The sequence below is a fragment of the Clupea harengus genome, chromosome 17 (genome assembly GCF_900700415.2).
Source record: "Clupea harengus chromosome 17, Ch_v2.0.2, whole genome shotgun sequence".
NCBI classification, from domain to species: domain Eukaryota; kingdom Metazoa; phylum Chordata; class Actinopteri; order Clupeiformes; family Clupeidae; genus Clupea; species Clupea harengus.
The window spans coordinates 1,421,913-1,440,269 of NC_045168.1; the positions used below are offsets into that span (position 1 = coordinate 1,421,913).

At 42.6% G+C, this 18,357-nt stretch overlaps 3 protein-coding genes across 3 annotated transcripts in view; 2 read left to right on the top strand and 1 right to left on the bottom strand.

The window, feature by feature from the left end:
- The first annotated feature begins 417 nt into the window (after nucleotides 1-417).
- On the top strand, nucleotides 418-7,703 carry LOC105890143 (protein APCDD1-like). Its single transcript, XM_012816115.2, has 5 exons — nucleotides 418-1,148; nucleotides 1,523-1,679; nucleotides 1,899-2,418; nucleotides 4,258-4,582; nucleotides 6,715-7,703. The coding sequence occupies exons 1-5, from the start codon at nucleotides 1,088-1,090 to the stop codon at nucleotides 7,161-7,163; spliced, it is 1,512 nt and encodes a 503-aa protein (XP_012671569.1). The 5' UTR covers nucleotides 418-1,087; the 3' UTR covers nucleotides 7,164-7,703.
- A 121-nt stretch (nucleotides 7,704-7,824) lies between these two features.
- On the bottom strand, nucleotides 7,825-17,179 carry LOC105890238 (vesicle-associated membrane protein-associated protein A-like). Its single transcript, XM_031583757.2, has 5 exons — nucleotides 16,989-17,179; nucleotides 13,657-13,760; nucleotides 12,998-13,078; nucleotides 10,690-10,869; nucleotides 7,825-9,045 (listed from the first exon to the last, which is right to left on the bottom strand). The coding sequence occupies exons 1-5, from the start codon at nucleotides 17,146-17,148 to the stop codon at nucleotides 8,884-8,886; spliced, it is 687 nt and encodes a 228-aa protein (XP_031439617.1). The 5' UTR covers nucleotides 17,149-17,179; the 3' UTR covers nucleotides 7,825-8,883.
- A 952-nt stretch (nucleotides 17,180-18,131) lies between these two features.
- LOC105890203 (glial cells missing transcription factor 2) overlaps nucleotides 18,132-18,357 on the top strand; it is a 3,622-nt gene continuing 3,396 nt past the window's right edge. The window contains exon 1 of the mRNA XM_031584396.1: nucleotides 18,132-18,138. Within this exon, the coding sequence (XP_031440256.1) occupies nucleotides 18,132-18,138 (7 nt within the window). The remainder of the gene's footprint in view (nucleotides 18,139-18,357) is intronic.

Below are 18,357 nucleotides of genomic sequence, written 5' to 3' on the forward strand. Positions count from 1 at the left end.
GGGTTTGCTGAGAAGAAAATAAGAAGGAAAGATGAATTGAGGCACAATATGGAATTTCGCAGCTATAGAACTATCACATGCTCTGTAGATTCATTGCACATGAATAATGAAAAGAAATATCATATTAAATATGCAAGTAAGCATTTGAATTATGCATTTCCTGAAATTGACTGTATGCCACATGGTGAAATACTATATATTGGCACAGTTAATTGGCATTTAGGAAGAAACTGAAGAAACTTTACGTTAGTATCGTTCAACATGGAAGTGTCTTTGAAAATAAGAATGACCACACAATTACGCACGTGCCTTGTGCTATTCTCAAAAGCCATGACTCATTCATGTTTGACAGTCGTCAGTCTGAGACAACCGATCATATTTCTCGTGATATTTGGAGACATTTGTCAAAGCGGGAGGAAAAAAACCTTTAACGATACATTTTGTGATTAGAGTCCAAAGAGGCAAATGTGTCCTCATACCGATCACACGGGGATGACTCCACGGTTTGACGGGAGGCGCAGAGTTCATATCGTGACAGTGCCCTCCCCTAAGATCTCCGTGTTTTAAAGGCGGGCAGTGGGTGGTTATGACGCGTTCAAAAGGGATAAGTGGATGATGAAACTGAGATAAAAGCTGAGATAGTTGTCTCGCACAACATATCAGATATTTCTCCCGCGCCGCATTCCAGTGGGCTTCGCTCGCCTCTCTTGCCTCTCTGGAAGAACGCGAATATCCGATCAAAAAAGTTCCAATTTTTTCTTTTTAACCCGGACTACTAGACACGTCTCAAGAAATGCAACAACGGCGACTCTCAACATCATGGAATGATTCTTTAAGCACAGATGGCAACTGTTACGACTAAACGAAGAACATTTTAAGTATTTGGAGGACTCTCGAGGATGAGGGAAGCCAAAGGAACGACATACTACCTGGAGTAACTTGTGTAGTTTGGAGGTTTTTCCACAATTGACCTTGGAGTCTTGCGTTCCTCTTGATCATTGCAATTTCGAAGATTTGCATTGCACTCTACTGTCGAGTCTTCCCTGCATCGAAAGTAAATCATATTTTGGGTCTGCGTCTACCCGAGATGGAGTTACTTCTGCTGTTCAGTTTAATAAGTTTCCCTCTGGCAATGCGCTTGAATGTTGGTGAGTAACTTTGTTCTTGAAGTCGCGCCTTTGTCACCCCAGACACATTGTGTTCCCACAGAATTATTATCATTAAATCATAATGCTATGATGCCAATGCCGAAAGTAGGTTTCAGAAATACTTGATAATTCACTCTGAAAATAACGCATTAAGGTGCAGTAGCCTTAAAAATTGAGCATTCGAGAAGCCTTTCTCGTTTGACATTATGCCTAACTATGGAACATTTCATAGTTCAACGATAGTTTTACTTGAAAATGTCTATGTATGAGGAAATGACAGCAAGTACTGCATCACGTTCCGTGGAGTGCAACATGCACACCGTCATCCTCCGTTGTATGCCAGTAGCCACTCTGACAAACCTTACCTCCCACAGGCAATGCCGCAGGGTCATCACTCAGCCCGCTGGCGTCGGGGAGGAACATTGAGAGGCACTCCACCGAATGCCACCATATGCTGAAACATCTCTACAGCGGGGCGCAGGTCGCAGTGCACATGCCGCCCAACATCACCGCACAGTGGGTCTCATCCAGGTCAGACACCACTTTTGAAATGTTCACACGTAGGCCTAATTGTTTTAAAAATGCGACAACGACTGGGAGTGATAGTGCGTTTTCCTGTTCTAATGATAATTATCATAGCCTACAGGGAGTAGGTTTGTGGGAGGGACAGCTAAGTGCTTAGAGATGAAAATTATGAAAATGCATGTACTAGACTATAATGACTTCTGTATTCATATTTTATTCCTTCAGCTGTGAAGTGAGGCCGGGGCCCGAATTTCTCACCAGGTCTTACCGATTCTACCACAACCACAGCTTCAATGCTTTGCAGTTCTACTACCGGGACAATCACTGCACCAAGCCCACATACTCTCTTCTCATCCAGGGGAGTGTACATGTGCAACAGGCCTCCTGGGCCATCCGCGGAGGTACGGAGGCGGACTACCAGCTCCATCGCGTCTTGCTGATGTGCCACACTGCTGAGGCGGCAAGAGACCTCAGCGCGAAACTGAGCCGGGACTGCGGGCTTGATGAAGCTTTGAAGCCGGAAGAGAGCTACGAGCTGTGGGACCGGGCAACGGGACGTGACTGCACGGGGCCGCTGGGTTTCAGCATGCAAGAGCTTCTGCTGCTGCGCGTGGAGAGGCACTATCGCCATGGCGACCCCGACAGCCAGACGAAGGAGCTGCTTCTTGGAGACTTGCACACCGACGTCTCCCGGAGGAGGGTCCACAAGCCCTCAAGCTACCAGCCCCCGCTGCAAAGCATCAAGGTCAGCATCTCAGGGGCCCTCCAGGTGCTGATCCAGCATCGGGCTTTAAATGAGATAGAGAGGCTTAGGAAAAGATAAACCACCAGGGGCAACCTTCACCATCCTCAGTCTCAACCTCATAAATTCACCTCTCAGCAAGGTTTTAGTGATGATGAGCAAGCAAAAAATGAACTCGGTAGATTTTGTACTATTGATAAATGAGATGATTTGATAGGCCTATAGAATTAAAGTTACATGACGTGATATATGCGTATGGACAAACCAAAGTGTCGTGTGTGGTTCCGCCTGTGGGGTACAAGCCCTCTTGAAGGGGTTCTCATGCAGACATTGATCATAGGGCGTCTGAGATGCCTTGCCTGATCAATGCTGTAGGTCAACTCACGTTTGCGGCATGCCTCACTGCCGCACTCTCGGCCGACGTTGTAAAGGTAATGATTTTGGTAGTGCGAGAGCGTGCCCACAGCAGTGATCCTCTGCGCGCGCTCTTCAAAGAGAATGGGAAATGCCTCTGCACGCGGCGCTGCGCTGATGCTCCGCGCGGATTCTGTGCGTGCCTCCGGCTCCATCACAGGGGCTTGGCTAATCTGGAGCCAGACCAGAGAGATGGAACGGGGCTTTCTGAAGGATTTATGCCTTTCATGTGTGTGTGTGTGTGTGCGTGCCCGCGCGTGTGTGCGCTCACACTCCTCTTCCATACATTTGCTGGCATTCATTTTGATGCCCGTTTTAGAGGAGAAAAAAATTAAAAAGAAGCGCTAGTATATGAAATATGTAATGCCATGGTAATGAGTTTCTAGTACAATCTTAATTATTTATGACGGATGACTCAAGTAAGCCTTGGCAAATCATTGGCTGTCAACGGTCTGCCTGCCCCCCATTAAAAACCTTGTCTGTCCTCATCTCTCTCAGAAGTCCTCTGGCCCCTCCACATTTGATTGATATCGCATGAATTAAACATAACTTGTAATTACACTCGCGCTCACTAATGAAGTGAGGGCTATCATAATGATATCAGAGAGTCGTGCGAACCCTCTGAACCTCTACTGTTTTGAACCTGAAGCCAAACCGCATGCTTTGTTTTAGTAAAAAAAAAAAAAAGAAGCTTCTGACCAAATTCCCTCGGGTGCTGTTGCGGGGTTTACCACAGTCCCCCCATAGTGATTGTTTCGGTGCAAATGCCCGAGGTCTATCTGTAGTTAAGCCAGAATTTTCCCAGTGTATGAAATAACAGAGTCCATGCCAGCCTCTTTATTTTGTGGGCTAGAGGGCGGGTCAAGTGATTGATTAACATTTAAACAAAAGTTTCTCTTCTGTGTGGAAAAATAAATTGTTTGTTTGTATGGCTGCCACCACAACCTTCTTTGGAAATGTTAGTGTTGAAACTTGAATGTGAACAAGAGTTTGGTCAATAGTCAAGACACACATGTGCTGGTATTTTGTGATTTGGTCTCCACAAACATTCCTTCGAGTGAGGCTGATGTGAGAACACTACTCTTACAAAAGCATTGCATTCAAGAGCAGCTGTCGACTGTTAAAAATGAGAGAGTGCTGATTGTTATGCTTCAATTAAGTTTTTCTTGGAAGTCATCATTTGAAACTTTGGCTCTAGTAGTGCTCATCCAAATTTGGCCATGTTTCTGGTTCTGATTGCTGGTGGTTGGTGTTGTAATGGCATAATGAATTGACTGGTCACTATAATTGTTTGCAGTTTAACCATCAACAATAAAGTAAGAGGTGAGGGGTTGAAAATAATAGTGTTTGGATGTCATGAACTGGATTTCACAGAACCATGTTGTACACCACACTAACCAAAAAGGTCTGTTGTCCTCTTCTCTCCAGCACAGTCACGATCACTCCTGCATCATTTGCCGGATCATGTCGCGGGGGAGTCTCCAGCAGCCCCCCTCCCTACCTCCGCAGGCCGACTCCCCAGTTAGGGTCCAAGGACACTGGGTGAGCCAGCGCTGTGAGGTCCGCCCTGGCGTCCTCTTCCTCACCCGCCATTTTGTCTTCAACAAAGATGGCCGCACCTGGGAGGGACAGTACTACCACTACGCTGACCCGGTCTGCAGGCTGCCCACCTTCAGCATGCATGCCATTGGCCACTACAGCCAAGGTCAACCCTCGGCCAAGGTCATGGGTGGCACTGAGTTTGTCTTCACAGGTATGTTAAATCACCTCTGTGACTGCTATATATATCGCTGTATACTGCAGTATATTGGATTTTTATATGCTTTGAATGTGTAGCTTTTGGAAGTAAACTTCACACATTGGGACCACACGCATTTTGTTGAATGAACAGAATTTAAGCCATAGTGATGTTATAGGCTATACAAAGCTGTCATGGTATTGTGTCCTTTATATACTGAATGAAATGATGATGCCACAACACCATCCAGCAGATGACTATGGTCAACAGTATTCATGTGGGCAGGCGTGACAATCCAAACTCTGACTGCATGCCACATATGGGCCTTGCAAAACATATTCAGCCCTTCTCGTAATTCATGAATGTGAATATATGTCAAAATATATATCTCAAGGCAGACTAACATGAATCTTATTCAAGTGAGATTCATCTCAACTTTACACAAATGTTTGTACTTAAGATTCACTCACTCCACAGGATAAAGGGTAGTGATGTATAGAAGTCCAACACACCACTACCTTCCATATCAGATAAAATTCACACAGAAGCTCATCAATGCTGCTTGACATACAAAGTAAATTGTCATTAAGCACACAGAAAAACAAATTCTGTCTTCAAAAATCTACTCTAAACATATATAGTTATAACATAACATAACATAATACCATAAACTACCATGTCCACATCATGAGAAACCAGACTAAACAGTTAAAATGATTAAACTTTACAACAAGATACTGACATTTACCCATAATCCCTAGAACCAGGAATTCATCAATGTACTCACCACTGCAATTTACAGGCATTAATTGCTCCTTAGCATATGTTGTAAAGTTAACATAAACATGCAGTCATTTAACTTCACATTAACCTTACAATTAACATCAACCTAGGGTTAACTTCATTTTTCAACACTGAATTCTACTAATGATGTCCATCCTTATTTGTTTCTGGTTAGGTCAGGTGTTGGCTCATATTCAGTTTATGGCCATACTAGATTATTTCAGCCGCTCCAAAGTAGTACATTTAGATTTTTCTCTGCTGAAATAGTGATAACTTGATTTGCAAAATCTAAGCACAAGTGAACTAATTTGAAGTTAGTATTAGGTTTTACAGTGTAAAAAAGGCATGACAAATCACCTAAGATGGTCAAATTCACAGAGCAAGTGGTTGATAATGTTAGGTTTAGAACATACCTCAGACAAAACATTCCTTATGCCATATGCACAATTACAACCAAAAGAGAAATGTTCTAACATATTAATTAAAAAGAGTAAACCATTTCCTGAAATATTATGCAAAAAGATTTAAACATTTTTAGTGAAATTTTTCTGTTTATTTCTAAAAACCAAAATCACCTCAAACCTTTCAGCAAAACAGTGATGATTTTATTAGGTACATTTTTGTGCTTTTGCTGAATTTTTTTCTAATAAAATCTACTTCCCTACAGGATTAATTTTTAAAGTGTAATAAACTTGATTATTTCAAAGTCCCTGCAATGGCTGATGGGAACCAGTTCAATACGTACTTTATTTCTTTTCACTTAGCTTACATGATTCAAATGGAAGTTGAATGCAGTGTCAGAATTATTTATTCCAACGTAATATCATCATCATGTTTTCAAGAGAACCAAACGTAGTTTGTGTAATTCAAATGTAATATAGTTTAGCAAATTTGACAATCCTCTAGGCTTTCATTAGACTTAGAAAATTAATTAATTTGAACCTTAGCATTTATCATTTGTGTAATTTCATTTGAAGGTGCAGTTACACCAACCTCAATTTGCATTGAGCCAAAATGAAACAACTAAGTTGATTGAGCGTCTTGATTATTTTAATTTGGTTTTACTTAAAGTAACCACATTCACAGAAGAAAATAATTCAATCATCTCAACCAAATTAAACTATTTCAATTCAACAAACCCTCTGAGTTAATTTTGTTGGGTGAAAGAGTGGTGCCAACATCGAGTTTAGTAGGTCTGCCCTGTTTAGGGCCTTTCCCAGGGTAAGTACAACTTCAGTTCCCAGTCTGTACAGTTGTGTGCCTTTGGAAAAAGAGGAAATCACAATTGAACATGGGATGCCAGTTACTACCATGCTGGACCTCTGAAACAGTGAGTTGAATGATATTTCTGTTTAATCTCCCAGTGACTCAGATGAAGGTGACCCCCATGGACTTGGCCACCACTTCCCTCCTCAACATTTTCAGTGGCGACGAGTGTGGCACTGAGGGCTCCTGGCGTCTGGGCGTGGAGCAGGATGTCACCCCCACAGCTGGCTGTGCCGCCCTCGGCATCCGCCTCCCCCACACCGAGCACGAGCTGTTCCGCATTGAGAGTGACCCCTCCGGCAGACGTCTGCTTTACAACGGCCAGCGACCCACCAACGGTTCAAGCCCCAACCAGCCGCACAAGAGAGCCACCTCCTACCAGCCTCCACTGGTGCAGTGTTCCCCTGGCAACCAGGGGGGCCTTAACACCGGGAGGGAGGGGGACCAGAACTTCAGACTGGGAAATGGCTGCATTGGCTGCTACTGTGACTGTCGGTTTTGTCTTTCTACTCTCGTCTGGGCTCTTGTGATTTTACAGATCATGTAGTTCAGACAAAACCACAAGGTCTGACGCCTATTATGACTATTCAGAGGGTAGAACAGCCTTGGTTGGACGGACACAAAAAGGGAAAGTTCACCCTGCAAAAGATTGCTCTAGTAAAGGTTCTGGACTTTCTGTTTCGAGTGGCGCTTTCAGAAAATAAAGGGATGCGAGGGACTTTGTCCTCTATCTAAGGCGGATGGTACGAGAACAAACATTTAGCTCTCAATGATCAAGAGACAGTTGTGAGCAGGACTGGGAATACATGCGCCAAGTTTATGTGATTTCAGCAGTTGGTGTTATTTGTCTAAGATGTTTACAAAAGGGATTAAAAGAAAGCTAAAATAAACATTCAAATGTTGTACAGAATGCTATGGTATGCGAAACAGTGCATTTGCCTAAAGCTAGCCAACCATCAAATCTGTCCAAATATACTAACATCTTCAGTTCTGAAAGTTATTGTACAAGCAAAGCTCTTTGTAAATAGTAAATTGTGTCAGATGTTATTTGTGTATATACTAAGGATATTAAATAAATTCTATGGTCTTCTATGCTTACACTAAGATGGCAAATAAACCGTTCCTAGACAGATACAAACGAGGCACATCGATCTCTGAAATGCGCGCCCCCAACACACAAGGGCAACACAAAGACAAATTAAGACATGTTAAAGAATGTTAGATATTTTATTTAATCTTATTTCATGTTAAATACCATAGGACAGGATTGTAAAGCATGGAGTTCTTCAGTCAACATTTGCCTCACACAGGTCAGGATAGTCAATTTATGCAAGGATAACTCTTAAAGAGAACAAATAATATTTGGAAGCTTGTTTTTGCTTCATTGTGGTATCAGAAAAATAAAATGTCCAGGGGAAGAGGCACCTTTTTCCAGGTGGTCTTCACATTCATTGAGAAAAATAAACATTTTCAGAACTTACTGGAGTATTTTGATGTTAAACCCCATACAGCAACATGAAGCAGTCTTTTATATGTATTTCTTTAGAGTATTGGTTTATTATTTCTTTAACAGATTAAAATAACATGTGCAAGACACTTAAAACATTCCGTGCCACTCTCATTAAAACCACAGAGAGACAGAGAGAGAGAGAGAGAGAGAGAGAGTGAGTGAGAGAGAGAAAGAGAGAACAATTCAAATTTATTATTTATTGTTTTTGTGAATTTCCCCATCAAGGTCTCTACACAGTACCTCGCCCTTATCCTGCTACTGATGCTGTGACAGATGGAAGATTTTCTCCTTTTTTCACTCATCCCACCCAGCCCTTGAAAAACCCAATCCCTCACCACAAAACAAACTGTAAATTACAACAAAACAAAAAAAATAGGATAAACTTCATTCCGCTCATCTGTGAGAACACATGTATGTGTTTGTTTGCCTGTGTGCCTGTGTGCGTGCGTGCGTGTGTGTGTGTGTGTGTGTGTTTTTGAGCATGTGTGTGTATATGCACTTCTGTTTAATAACCGTGTAACGTGGAGGAGGAGAAAGAGGCCCATTCGATGATTTTGTACACAAGTGTGTGTGGACCACAGGGGGCCACCTTACCACTGATGACTTTGGGTTGAATGAGAACACACGTGGCATTTTGTCGTTTCTTCTTGTTTCTTTTTTGTAACCCCCCTTCAGGTTTGGAAAACACTGGAGAAAGGGAGTTAGGGGGGGGGGGGAGCGGGAGGTGGACAGACTGTCGTAAATCGCCTCTTGTTATCTACAAGATGAACTTCCCTAGGAAGAATCCAATGAAGATGGCGGCGATGACAACAAGTAGCGACGGCAGGGAACTGGAGCTCTGTTGCTTGCTCATCATGGCTCCTGTGTTTGATACCATGTTGTCAGGTCGCAGGGCCTTTCTCTGTCTCACACCATCATCCTTTAGAGAAACAGGAGGGGAGAGGATAGTGTGAGGACTTGGAGTGTTTAAGCATCTGTGTCTAAAAGGTACACTAGTACTGCAACGCTGGTCCTTTTGACAACAATGACTGAGCGTTGAAGTTGAAGCTTTGACTTTAGTGGTAGCATTTTGTCTCTTTAAAAAACGAAGAGGAAGGAACTCTGAGAGAAAATCTGACAGCTAGTAATTGCCGTGCCTCTGTACACCTGCGTCACACCAAAAAAAAAAAGCAAACTTCTGAGCGGCAAGAAGCGGCAGAAACCCTCAGCTCTCACGCAGTGACGAGCACGGCTGCCGTGCATAAAGTGGGACCTGGAAATGTATGATTCATCTCAAATCGTGACTATGTTTTAGAAGCCCGCCTTCCAGACATCAAAGCCCATCTTGACATGAGCTCGACGTGCAGGATACTGCTGTGGAGGAATCTTAAATCTGGTGCTCCTCCACCTCTGTGCTGCTCACCTCAGCCGTCTCCCAGCCCTGCCTTCTCTCTGAACATTACCTGCCAAAGAACTGAAGAGCTGGAAACGGCAATGTGTGCTTACTACTGTGTAGCACTTAAGGATTTTGTCTTCACAAATAGTATGCCAAAGAAAACAGACTATGCAACTTGCGCACACACACTAGAAATCAGTGAAAGTTTTAAACGTCTAGTCCCATTATTACACTTATGACAACCGATCATCAACACCTGACAAATCATCTAGTAACGGTCTCCAAAAGATGACTGAGCAAATAAACATGTAAGGCTGGACAATAGGACATATTCACTTCATATGAGATATGAAGGACAGCCATCTTGATGACTACACCCAACAGGCCTTACATAAGGATAGTCAGGAGGGGAACTGACCACCTATACAATGACAGATTATAATTTGTAATGAAGGTTATGCCTAATAATCCTTGCAGCAAGACGGTGTGGCCAAATCAATATTTGCCTTCACATAAATACTGAGCACATCCATGTGCGCAAGACATGAAAGAGAAATAGAAATGTTTTGCACCGAGGAAAGCCCAATGACTGTTTTTCACTGTCTGTATAGCCCTTTAATGTAACAAATAGAAATACTGAAACCCCAGTCTGAATTTCTTTTCTGTTCTCTGTGTGCGAGTCCTTCCTCGCTGCACTGAAACTCTCCCTGACTACCGCACCAGAGAAGGCTAACAAAGGACAGTTTTTTTAAGACGCAGCTCAACCCTTGTGAACCAATGAAAGCGAAATAGAACATCAGTAGGATGATGTGCTGAAAAAAACATGTTTCATAGTGCAAGTGAATGTGCAAGGAAACAGAGATCTGCCCTATGTGATGACAACCAGGAACATTTTGATCTCAAGAAGCTTGTTGCTAAGACCCTTTGCTAAAATGATTTACCCATGCAGGTTTTGCAAGTAATTAATTTTTTTGTGAAAACATTAATAATAAAGATGATGAATAGAGTCTCAAAAGAAACGTAATTTCACAACTAAAGGACGGCTTAAATCCAAGGCAATCTGGTTTTAAAAGCAACCTTGAGCACAAGAGTGGAGCCACTTCTACGTCCTTTCTACCTACCCCAACATTCTGCAGTTACTCTCAGGAGATTTATATTCATAAAACCTTGAGAAATTTTGGAGGTTACCTTAAGTTGCCTGTTCTCGTCTGCCAGTCTTGCCATATCAGACTGCAGCCTCTTGCATTCGTCCTGGAGCTTCTTCTTCTCCGTGTCGTCCAGGGACGTGCTGACGGGCTTGGGGGCCGACGTGCTGTCCGACTTGGAGACGTGGAGGGAGGAGGCGGATTTGGTTACGTCAACGTCATTCTGCAAGGAACAGCAGGTGAGAATCTTGAGAGGGGTGCAATGGGTCATGTGCAAGCCCTCCTAGTGAGGTTCCTCAAATCAAAGACCCCAGTCCCAAGGCTTTGTGCATTTCTTAAGTACCATTAACATCACTATGATGGACATTGGTATGTGTGGGCCAGATTTGAGGAACACCACAACAGATCCGCTCTGCTAATTCACAGGCAAACATGGCAGACAAACCCTCTTTTCTCCCTTCATGATTAATTAAGATCAGTTTCACTGATGTATGGGAAGCGTTATGATGTTTCTGTTAGTACAGCAGGAGCTAATTACACTCCAATGAAGAGCTAAACTACACTAATTGTGCGTTCACGAGCAACTGGGAAGTGGGAACGTTCCAACCTCCGAGTGGGAAATTACACCCGAATGCCTGTCAAACTCAGAAGATCCCACTAGGAAAGTGGGAGGTTTTTAAGAGCTCTGAGAAGTAGGTTTGACGTAAATTGACATTGCAACGTTTGTGGCGAAAGACAACAATTTTTTTTACTTGCTCTACACACATCATTCATCTTCATCGTTTATTTAGGTTGTACTCATTAGCACAGGTGATTGTGGCGTTAAACGATACTTAACAGATGGCTTTTGTGTAACTAACGTAATGTTAACCTTCCGGCTAGCTAGCCTACTTAACTGTCAACACCATTGCCTGTTTGTTCCGAAGTGGGAATTTTCCCAATTCCCAGCTGCCTGAATGCACAATAATTCTGGCATCTGCTTGGCTTTTCACATCCCTAAGTGAATAACCACTAATTTATAAAGTTCATAAGGGAACACTAGTAAATAAGCTGGTCGTTTCACGCCAAATCCAAGGGATTTAGAACTTCCTCTCAATTTTTCCCCTTCACTGACATTTTCAAACTGCCTATAAGGCAAATTCTTAACAGCAACTTTGTGTTATTGTTCCTGTTTTAATCCATCTACATATTTTAATATGGACATCAGGGATTTGTCAGACATGCTATGACTATGACCTATTCTGTACACAATCTCAGAGTTCTACAATACCTTCAGCCTACTCGATCTGGGTGAAGGGCAGAAGAAATCTGGTTTCACTCCACTTAAATCCTAGTTTTTCTTCTGGTGCCTTACCCATCACCCTACCTCTGTCTCCCTGCCACAAACCTTCCACTTCCTGCCCCTCACTTTACTGGCCTGTGACATGTCTGGGACGTCGCCCACTTCCTCTGGGTCACACACGGCCCTGCGGCCTAGCGGGGTGAAGAAGTCGCCAGGGGTCATGGCGCCCTTGTCACCGAGGTACTTGGGAACCTTGGGGGTGTACTGGGGGGTGCTGAGCCCTACGGGCCTGCTCCTGAGGTACTGGGGGCGGTGCCAGCAAGGCACAAGGGAGGAGGGTAAAGAGGGGGGGGGGGGGGGAGGGTACAAGTAGCATGCAATCACAAGCAGGGTCGACAGGTAGATCAAACATCCACGGAGGCCCTGACTCTCATGGTTGGACAACAGTGGGTCACACTGCTGCTCCTAGGCCCCACAAAACTGTATTGTTTAGGCAAAGCACTCAAATGGCCTTGTGAAAACCAATCACTCACCCCTTCATTATGGTGTGAGATGAGAAAACCATAAGAAGGGCATCAAAACATACAGTGTAGTGGGACACGCACAATTAGGAGAGCCTTTAACTTTAAGCTATTGATTAGGAATGCTGATCTCTTAGTGCAGGGTTAATGGAGTGAGAAGACAAATGATGATGGCAATAATAATGATGATGATGTTTTGGTTGTTGTTAATGGACATTACTGGTAAAAGCAATGTGCGCATAGCCTCCATTAATGATTGTACCTATGTGAGTGAAGAGTAAAAGAGGCACCTACAGCCAGGACAAGAGAGGAGAGAGAGAGAGAGAGAGAGAGAGAGAGAGAGAGTGTGCAGACCGGCCTTGTAGGATGTGCCAGAGCAGCGTGAGAGTCTCTGTGAGAAACAGAGCCTGTTGCATTATAAAAGAGCCCTGCAACCACAAGCAGCAGCAACAGCAGCATCTACCAAGCACGCAGAACAGGGAACTGCGAAAAGGTTAAATACTTGCAGTCGCCTTGCAGCAACCGCCGTTACTGAGGACTCCACTCACCACTTTATCGTTTTCAGAAGGCATGTCAAACACGCATCGCAGCTTGGAGTCCATCAGGTCGTCAGGTTTCACCTCTTTCCACTGGGAGATACAGAAATGCAAGGTTTTGTGCCATGTATTTGGTACAGAGACCACAATACCTTACTGATTTACTCATTTTCCCAATTAGACACAGGGCATTCATTCTGTAAAACTGACAAGCGTTACGATGGATGGTTACTTCTCTGCAGTAGCCTTTTGTCAGTAGGGTTTTAACTTATACATACACATCATGTCACTGACTGTTCTTTCTGCATGCAATAACGACGAAATTAACTCAAGTAATTAACATTTCATTTAAAATTTTTTAAAAAAAAGCAATTTTGTGCATGTTAAAGATTAATTACACCAAGTGAAGGAGCATCTATTAACCTATTTCTTGTGCGCTCAAAATTATACAGCGATTTAATCGAGGAAGTCAATGAGAAGTGCATATACTGCCATCTACTGTCAAATGTAATGAATTGCAGGAAAACACATAACTAATGATCATCTGTTGCGAAACTGAGGAGCCCAATACACCACTGTGCTATCAAAGGTAAACATTTCACTTTTTCATTGGAACATGGCCAAGGGATACAAGCTGTGGTCAACAGAAAGAGTCTGACAGAGGGTCTTACCATTCCTTCCAGGTCTGGGACATTGGGTGGTGCGAAAATGGTCTGCACCATGAATTTGTGTTTACTTTTTTCATTTGGATCATAGTCAAACGGCTGCAGCATTACTATGGAGGAAAAGAAAGAGTTATGAATGACTCATCAGATTTGTTTTTGTTGCTTCTCCTTTTCTGCATGGGATTGATCTGTTCTCTCTTCTTGCAGGGCCGCTGCCACGTACACGCAGGTCACACGCTGTACATTGACCAAGTGCCACAAGGCGCACCATAAAATAAATACATTAAAACTAAGTTCAAATAGATAATAATAATCTACTTTTACTCCTGAACCATTAAACCAATATTCTATATTTAACCGAAATAATGACATGAAAGACTGTAGTGCCACCTCCTCTCTCCCTGTGGTTTGTTTTGTTGCGCCTACAACCTGTCTCTTCTATGGTGATGATATGAAGGCTATATGCAACAATTTACAAAAGACATGGTGGGAAGGCAACCAGTCAGAAGCAGACGAGAAAAAGAAAAGAAATCTGCGGGATGACCACATTGTATGTTGAACATACGTTTGAATGTGTTCATTCTTAAAATAATGAAACCTTAGCATGCACACCAGGCAAGAAATGTAAATGCAGAGCTTTCTAGTGGGCCCTGAAAATGTTTCAAGTTGAAGCTAATTTTCCACGAAGAACTGATTTTTAGTTGAGAACAATATTAATAAAATGTATGATTGAAATTCAATGTTTTAAACACAATATAAAATGTATAAATTAGCATAACAGACAAAACATGAAAATAATATCCTATCTTGTTTGAACTTTACAGCATCATCAAGTTGAGGCGCTCAGTTAAGCTTAACGTTCTACTCTGTGGCGATATTAGCAGAAAACTTGAGAAGTTTCTCAAGCAAAAGACTACTGAAATTCAGCGTAAATACGACCTTGATTATATTAGATTTGGTTTGTGAATGGAGGTGACGACGTTGAGCCCAGAGCGCAGTGTGTCAAGTGCGCTTTAACGCTGTCTAATGAGGCGCTCAAACCTTCAAATCTGAAGCGACATTTGGAGTTGCGACATCCAGCACTCGCTGAAAAGCCGGTGGAATATTTTAAAAGAAAACGGACTTCAGACACAAAAGAAGCCCATTTTGACATTGCTTGACAATCGACAAGTGCTTTGAAGTCAAATTACTTGGTAGCTAGACGTGTGGCACAGACCAAGAGGGCCTTTACGATCGCAGAGGAACTGTTGCTGCCAGCTGCGTGGATATGTGCCGCGAGATGATTGGGGAAGATTCTGCGAAGAAACTCTTGACAGTACCACTTTCAAACGACACAGTAAGTCGCCGGATTTTGGAGATGGCCTTGGACATACAGAACCAGGTCCTGGAAAGGATGAAAGGTAGCCCGTTCTTTTCAATACAGTTAGACGAGTCGACGGACGTCAGTAACGCTGCATTACTTCTGGTTTTTGTGCGTTATCGTTGGAGCGGTATTCTACAAGAGGACATGCTTTTCTGTGGAGAGCTACCAACTCGAACCATTGCCCAGGAATACTTGGTGCTATTTATGTTGATAAAAGATTGCACCAACAGATTTAAATCATTATTTGAATCATTATTTTGACCTATTTATTTGCATGTCTGAAGCAACACCTATTTTAATCAGGCCGAGCTGAGTGGTCTCGTTTGCATGTTCTCACTTGTTTTGAGTGCATGCTATCTTTTGGGTCTATTCTGTTTTCATTTACTTGCTTGTTTGTTTGCTGTTCACAAATCGACCTAGGCCTACTGCAAATCTTTTTTGGGATAATAAATCCCTTTTGACTGAAAATGCTTTTTGTTTTCTGGTGCAATTTTGATAATCTAAATCTAGATATTGCACTTTCTTGTATTCATTTCTAGGCTCCTGCCTGTACCAAGTGCTGATGTTGCTCTTTGTGACACATAACAATCGCTTATTAATTAGAATGGAATATAGATTAGCTGAAATAAGTGGGGTGTCTGTTGGGCCCCACCCTGTTACAAATACGAATAGGTGGGCGTTGGAGTAGAAAAGGTTGAGAACCCCTGGTTTAGACCGATTAACACATTTCCCTACCATTTGTTGAAAAGCTAACCTACACATCAGTGTCTCCTGCTTCAGCTGTAACATTAGCATCTCACATGATCTGTCATTCCTCAAAGTACAGCTTGCCCTATTGCACTCAAACTCAGCCACAGCTCCATTTCATTTAGTGCAACATTCAATACAAATTCTTTTGTAGTAGCAGGTTCACTTTACTTCAACTACCCTATGGCCCAGCCACTCACTTCCCATTTATAATCTTAGTAAAGGGTCAAAATATGAGAACGTAGCCTAAACCAAATATCTTAAACTGAGTTACATTTACATTTAGTCATTTAGCAGACGCTTTTATCCAAAGCGACTTACATATGTGCGACTTACAATGTATACACATTTTACATTTACACTGATGGCACACTGCACATCAGGAGCAATTAGGGGTTCAGTGCCTTGCTCAAGGACACTTCGACAGGGAATCGAACTAGCAACCTTCTGATTACTAAACGACTTCTTTACCTCCTGTACCACTGCCGCCCCGTATGAGTATACACACAATGAATCAATACATCATCAAGTTGGCAAAATTGCCTTTTTAACTAACTATTTTAACAGATACACAGTAGGCCTATGCAAAGAATCTGAGGATGAGCAAAATATGTTGCAATTTGAACTGAATAAAAAGAATATCTGTTATGAATGTATGTCATGTAACATCTGTTATGTTATGAATATCTGTTGGTCATATGCTGATGACCACAGCTAAAAAGGGTCAAACAGAGGAAGAATAACATTTGTCAATGTATGACAGCACAGTTACAAATGTCATTGTTTGGTGATGGTATCACTCAATCCACATACCAACAGCAGGTAACATCATCCAGAATTGACTAATAATTTTGCCCCCTCAGTATCCCATATCTGTTGCAGTATTGTGCCAAGAAATTGTTAGTGAGCCAATCTTCATGGACCCGACAGCTTTCAGCTTACAAATGGCCAGGACTATATTTATAGCAGCTTCAGTTTATCATACTCTGATTAAGTCAATGACACAGTACCTTCGCACAGTCCTATTCAGACTGACCAGATCAATACTATTCTGCCTGACAGAACCAAGTGATGGTGTCAGTTACAAATGAGACTATAAGATATGATAGCTGGACAGTCGTACATTAAAACATTGCTGTCCTTGTAAAGTAATACACTCTATTTTGATGACTTGGACAAGTGACTCCTCCACCTGTGGTAGCATGAGGCAGACACAGGCAACTCTTACCTGAGACAGTGACTGCGGCCCCTGGGTCAATGATACCGCTGTTCGGCCGTACACAGTACCGCCGCGGCGCAGTGGTCTTCACTTTGAAGCATACTTTTCTGTCTGAGGGGTTCCTCAGCTTGAGGTTTGTAGTCACGACATCTGTGAAGGGACCTGCCATCGCGAAGAAATAGAAGAAGATAAGGTGGGTCTACACACGCCATCTATGAGGACATCAGGGGCATGACTGAATAGATGGATTGGGACTTGCCACGGCGCTGGCAGGTGAGTAAGAACTAAGAACAGTGCATCAGCCCATGACCAGCATACAGAATGCCTGTTACAGAGTCCAAAATGGAGTTTGTGAACAAGTGCGCTGACAGATAATCAGTGTACACGTAGGCCTCGTGCCTCCAATGTGTTGGTAAGTTCAAAAGAACTAAATTTCTCTCAACCATTTTGCTCTTGTATCATGCAGGGTCATGTATCTTGTTAGACATGTAGTCTAACCAGCCCCTGCAGCCTGTAGACTAGAGGTGGGTGGACTATGTATGTGTGAGAGTCTGCTCAAAGTGTTTTGACTATGCTTGCATAAAACTAAACGGTTGCATAAGAACGAGCTTGCGACACTGCCTTGAGAAGTGTAAGAAAGCTTGTAAAGTTCATATAAAATTAACGTTTCAGGAGAGAGAAAGCGGTCCTGTTTGTTGTCAAACAGCTAAAAAAAAACAATTCACATTTTTCTCAATTTACTCACTCAACAAAAAACAGTTCTGGTGCGTTTGAAATTTTCTCCTTACTTTTCAGAAACTAGCTTAATTATGTGCTTGACCTCTGTAACAGCTAATACATGTGGCCGTGATTTGTATTTAATCTCTGCTACCTTTATCCAGAATGCGTTTCATGTCTTCCCCTTCCATCATCCTTAAGCTTCATTTACTCCTCACAGATTTTAAGAAATCCATGAGACAAAGAGGAAACTTCTCTTGAGACACTCACAAGGCATTCAAATGATTTTGAACTGTGTTGGTATTTGGCAATGTTAGTCCAATCATAGCACGGGAAGAGGCCTTACATTCACACAATGAGAGCATGAAGCATTCAGTACTACACCCAACATCTTCTCAAACATGTTGACTCATAGTTTTGGTGAAAAGCAGGAACATGGGAGGTTGGAAGTTATGCAAAGGCCACTTTATAAGCCCCCTTTTGTCTCACGCATACCATATGACCACTTCTCCACATAGGATTACAGTAACAGCTAAAGCCTAACACAAATTCACAGTTTGCTTAACTACCTAAAGTATGGGGCAGGTGATTCAACTTAACTCCACAAGCTAAATCATATTCCACTCATAACTGGTCACATTCGGAGAAAAGCAACTGCTGA

Coding starts and splice junctions, on each gene's coding strand:
- LOC105890143 (XM_012816115.2), top strand. CDS start 1,088: ATGGAGTTACTTCTGCTGTTCAGTTTAATAAGTTTCCCTCTGGCAATG. Junction 1,149..1,522: donor GGCAATGCGCTTGAATGTTG/GTGAGTAACTTT, acceptor TACCTCCCACAG/GCAATGCCGCAGGGTCATCA. Junction 2,419..4,257: donor CCCCGCTGCAAAGCATCAAG/GTCAGCATCTCA, acceptor TCTTCTCTCCAG/CACAGTCACGATCACTCCTG.
- LOC105890238 (XM_031583757.2), bottom strand. CDS start 17,148: ATGGCAGGTCCCTTCACAGATGTCGTGACTACAAACCTCAAGCTGAGG. Junction 13,761..16,988: donor GGCCGCAGTCACTGTCTCAG/GTAAGAGTTGCC, acceptor TTTCCTCCATAG/TAATGCTGCAGCCGTTTGAC. Junction 13,079..13,656: donor TCCCAGACCTGGAAGGAATG/GTAAGACCCTCT, acceptor TGTATCTCCCAG/TGGAAAGAGGTGAAACCTGA.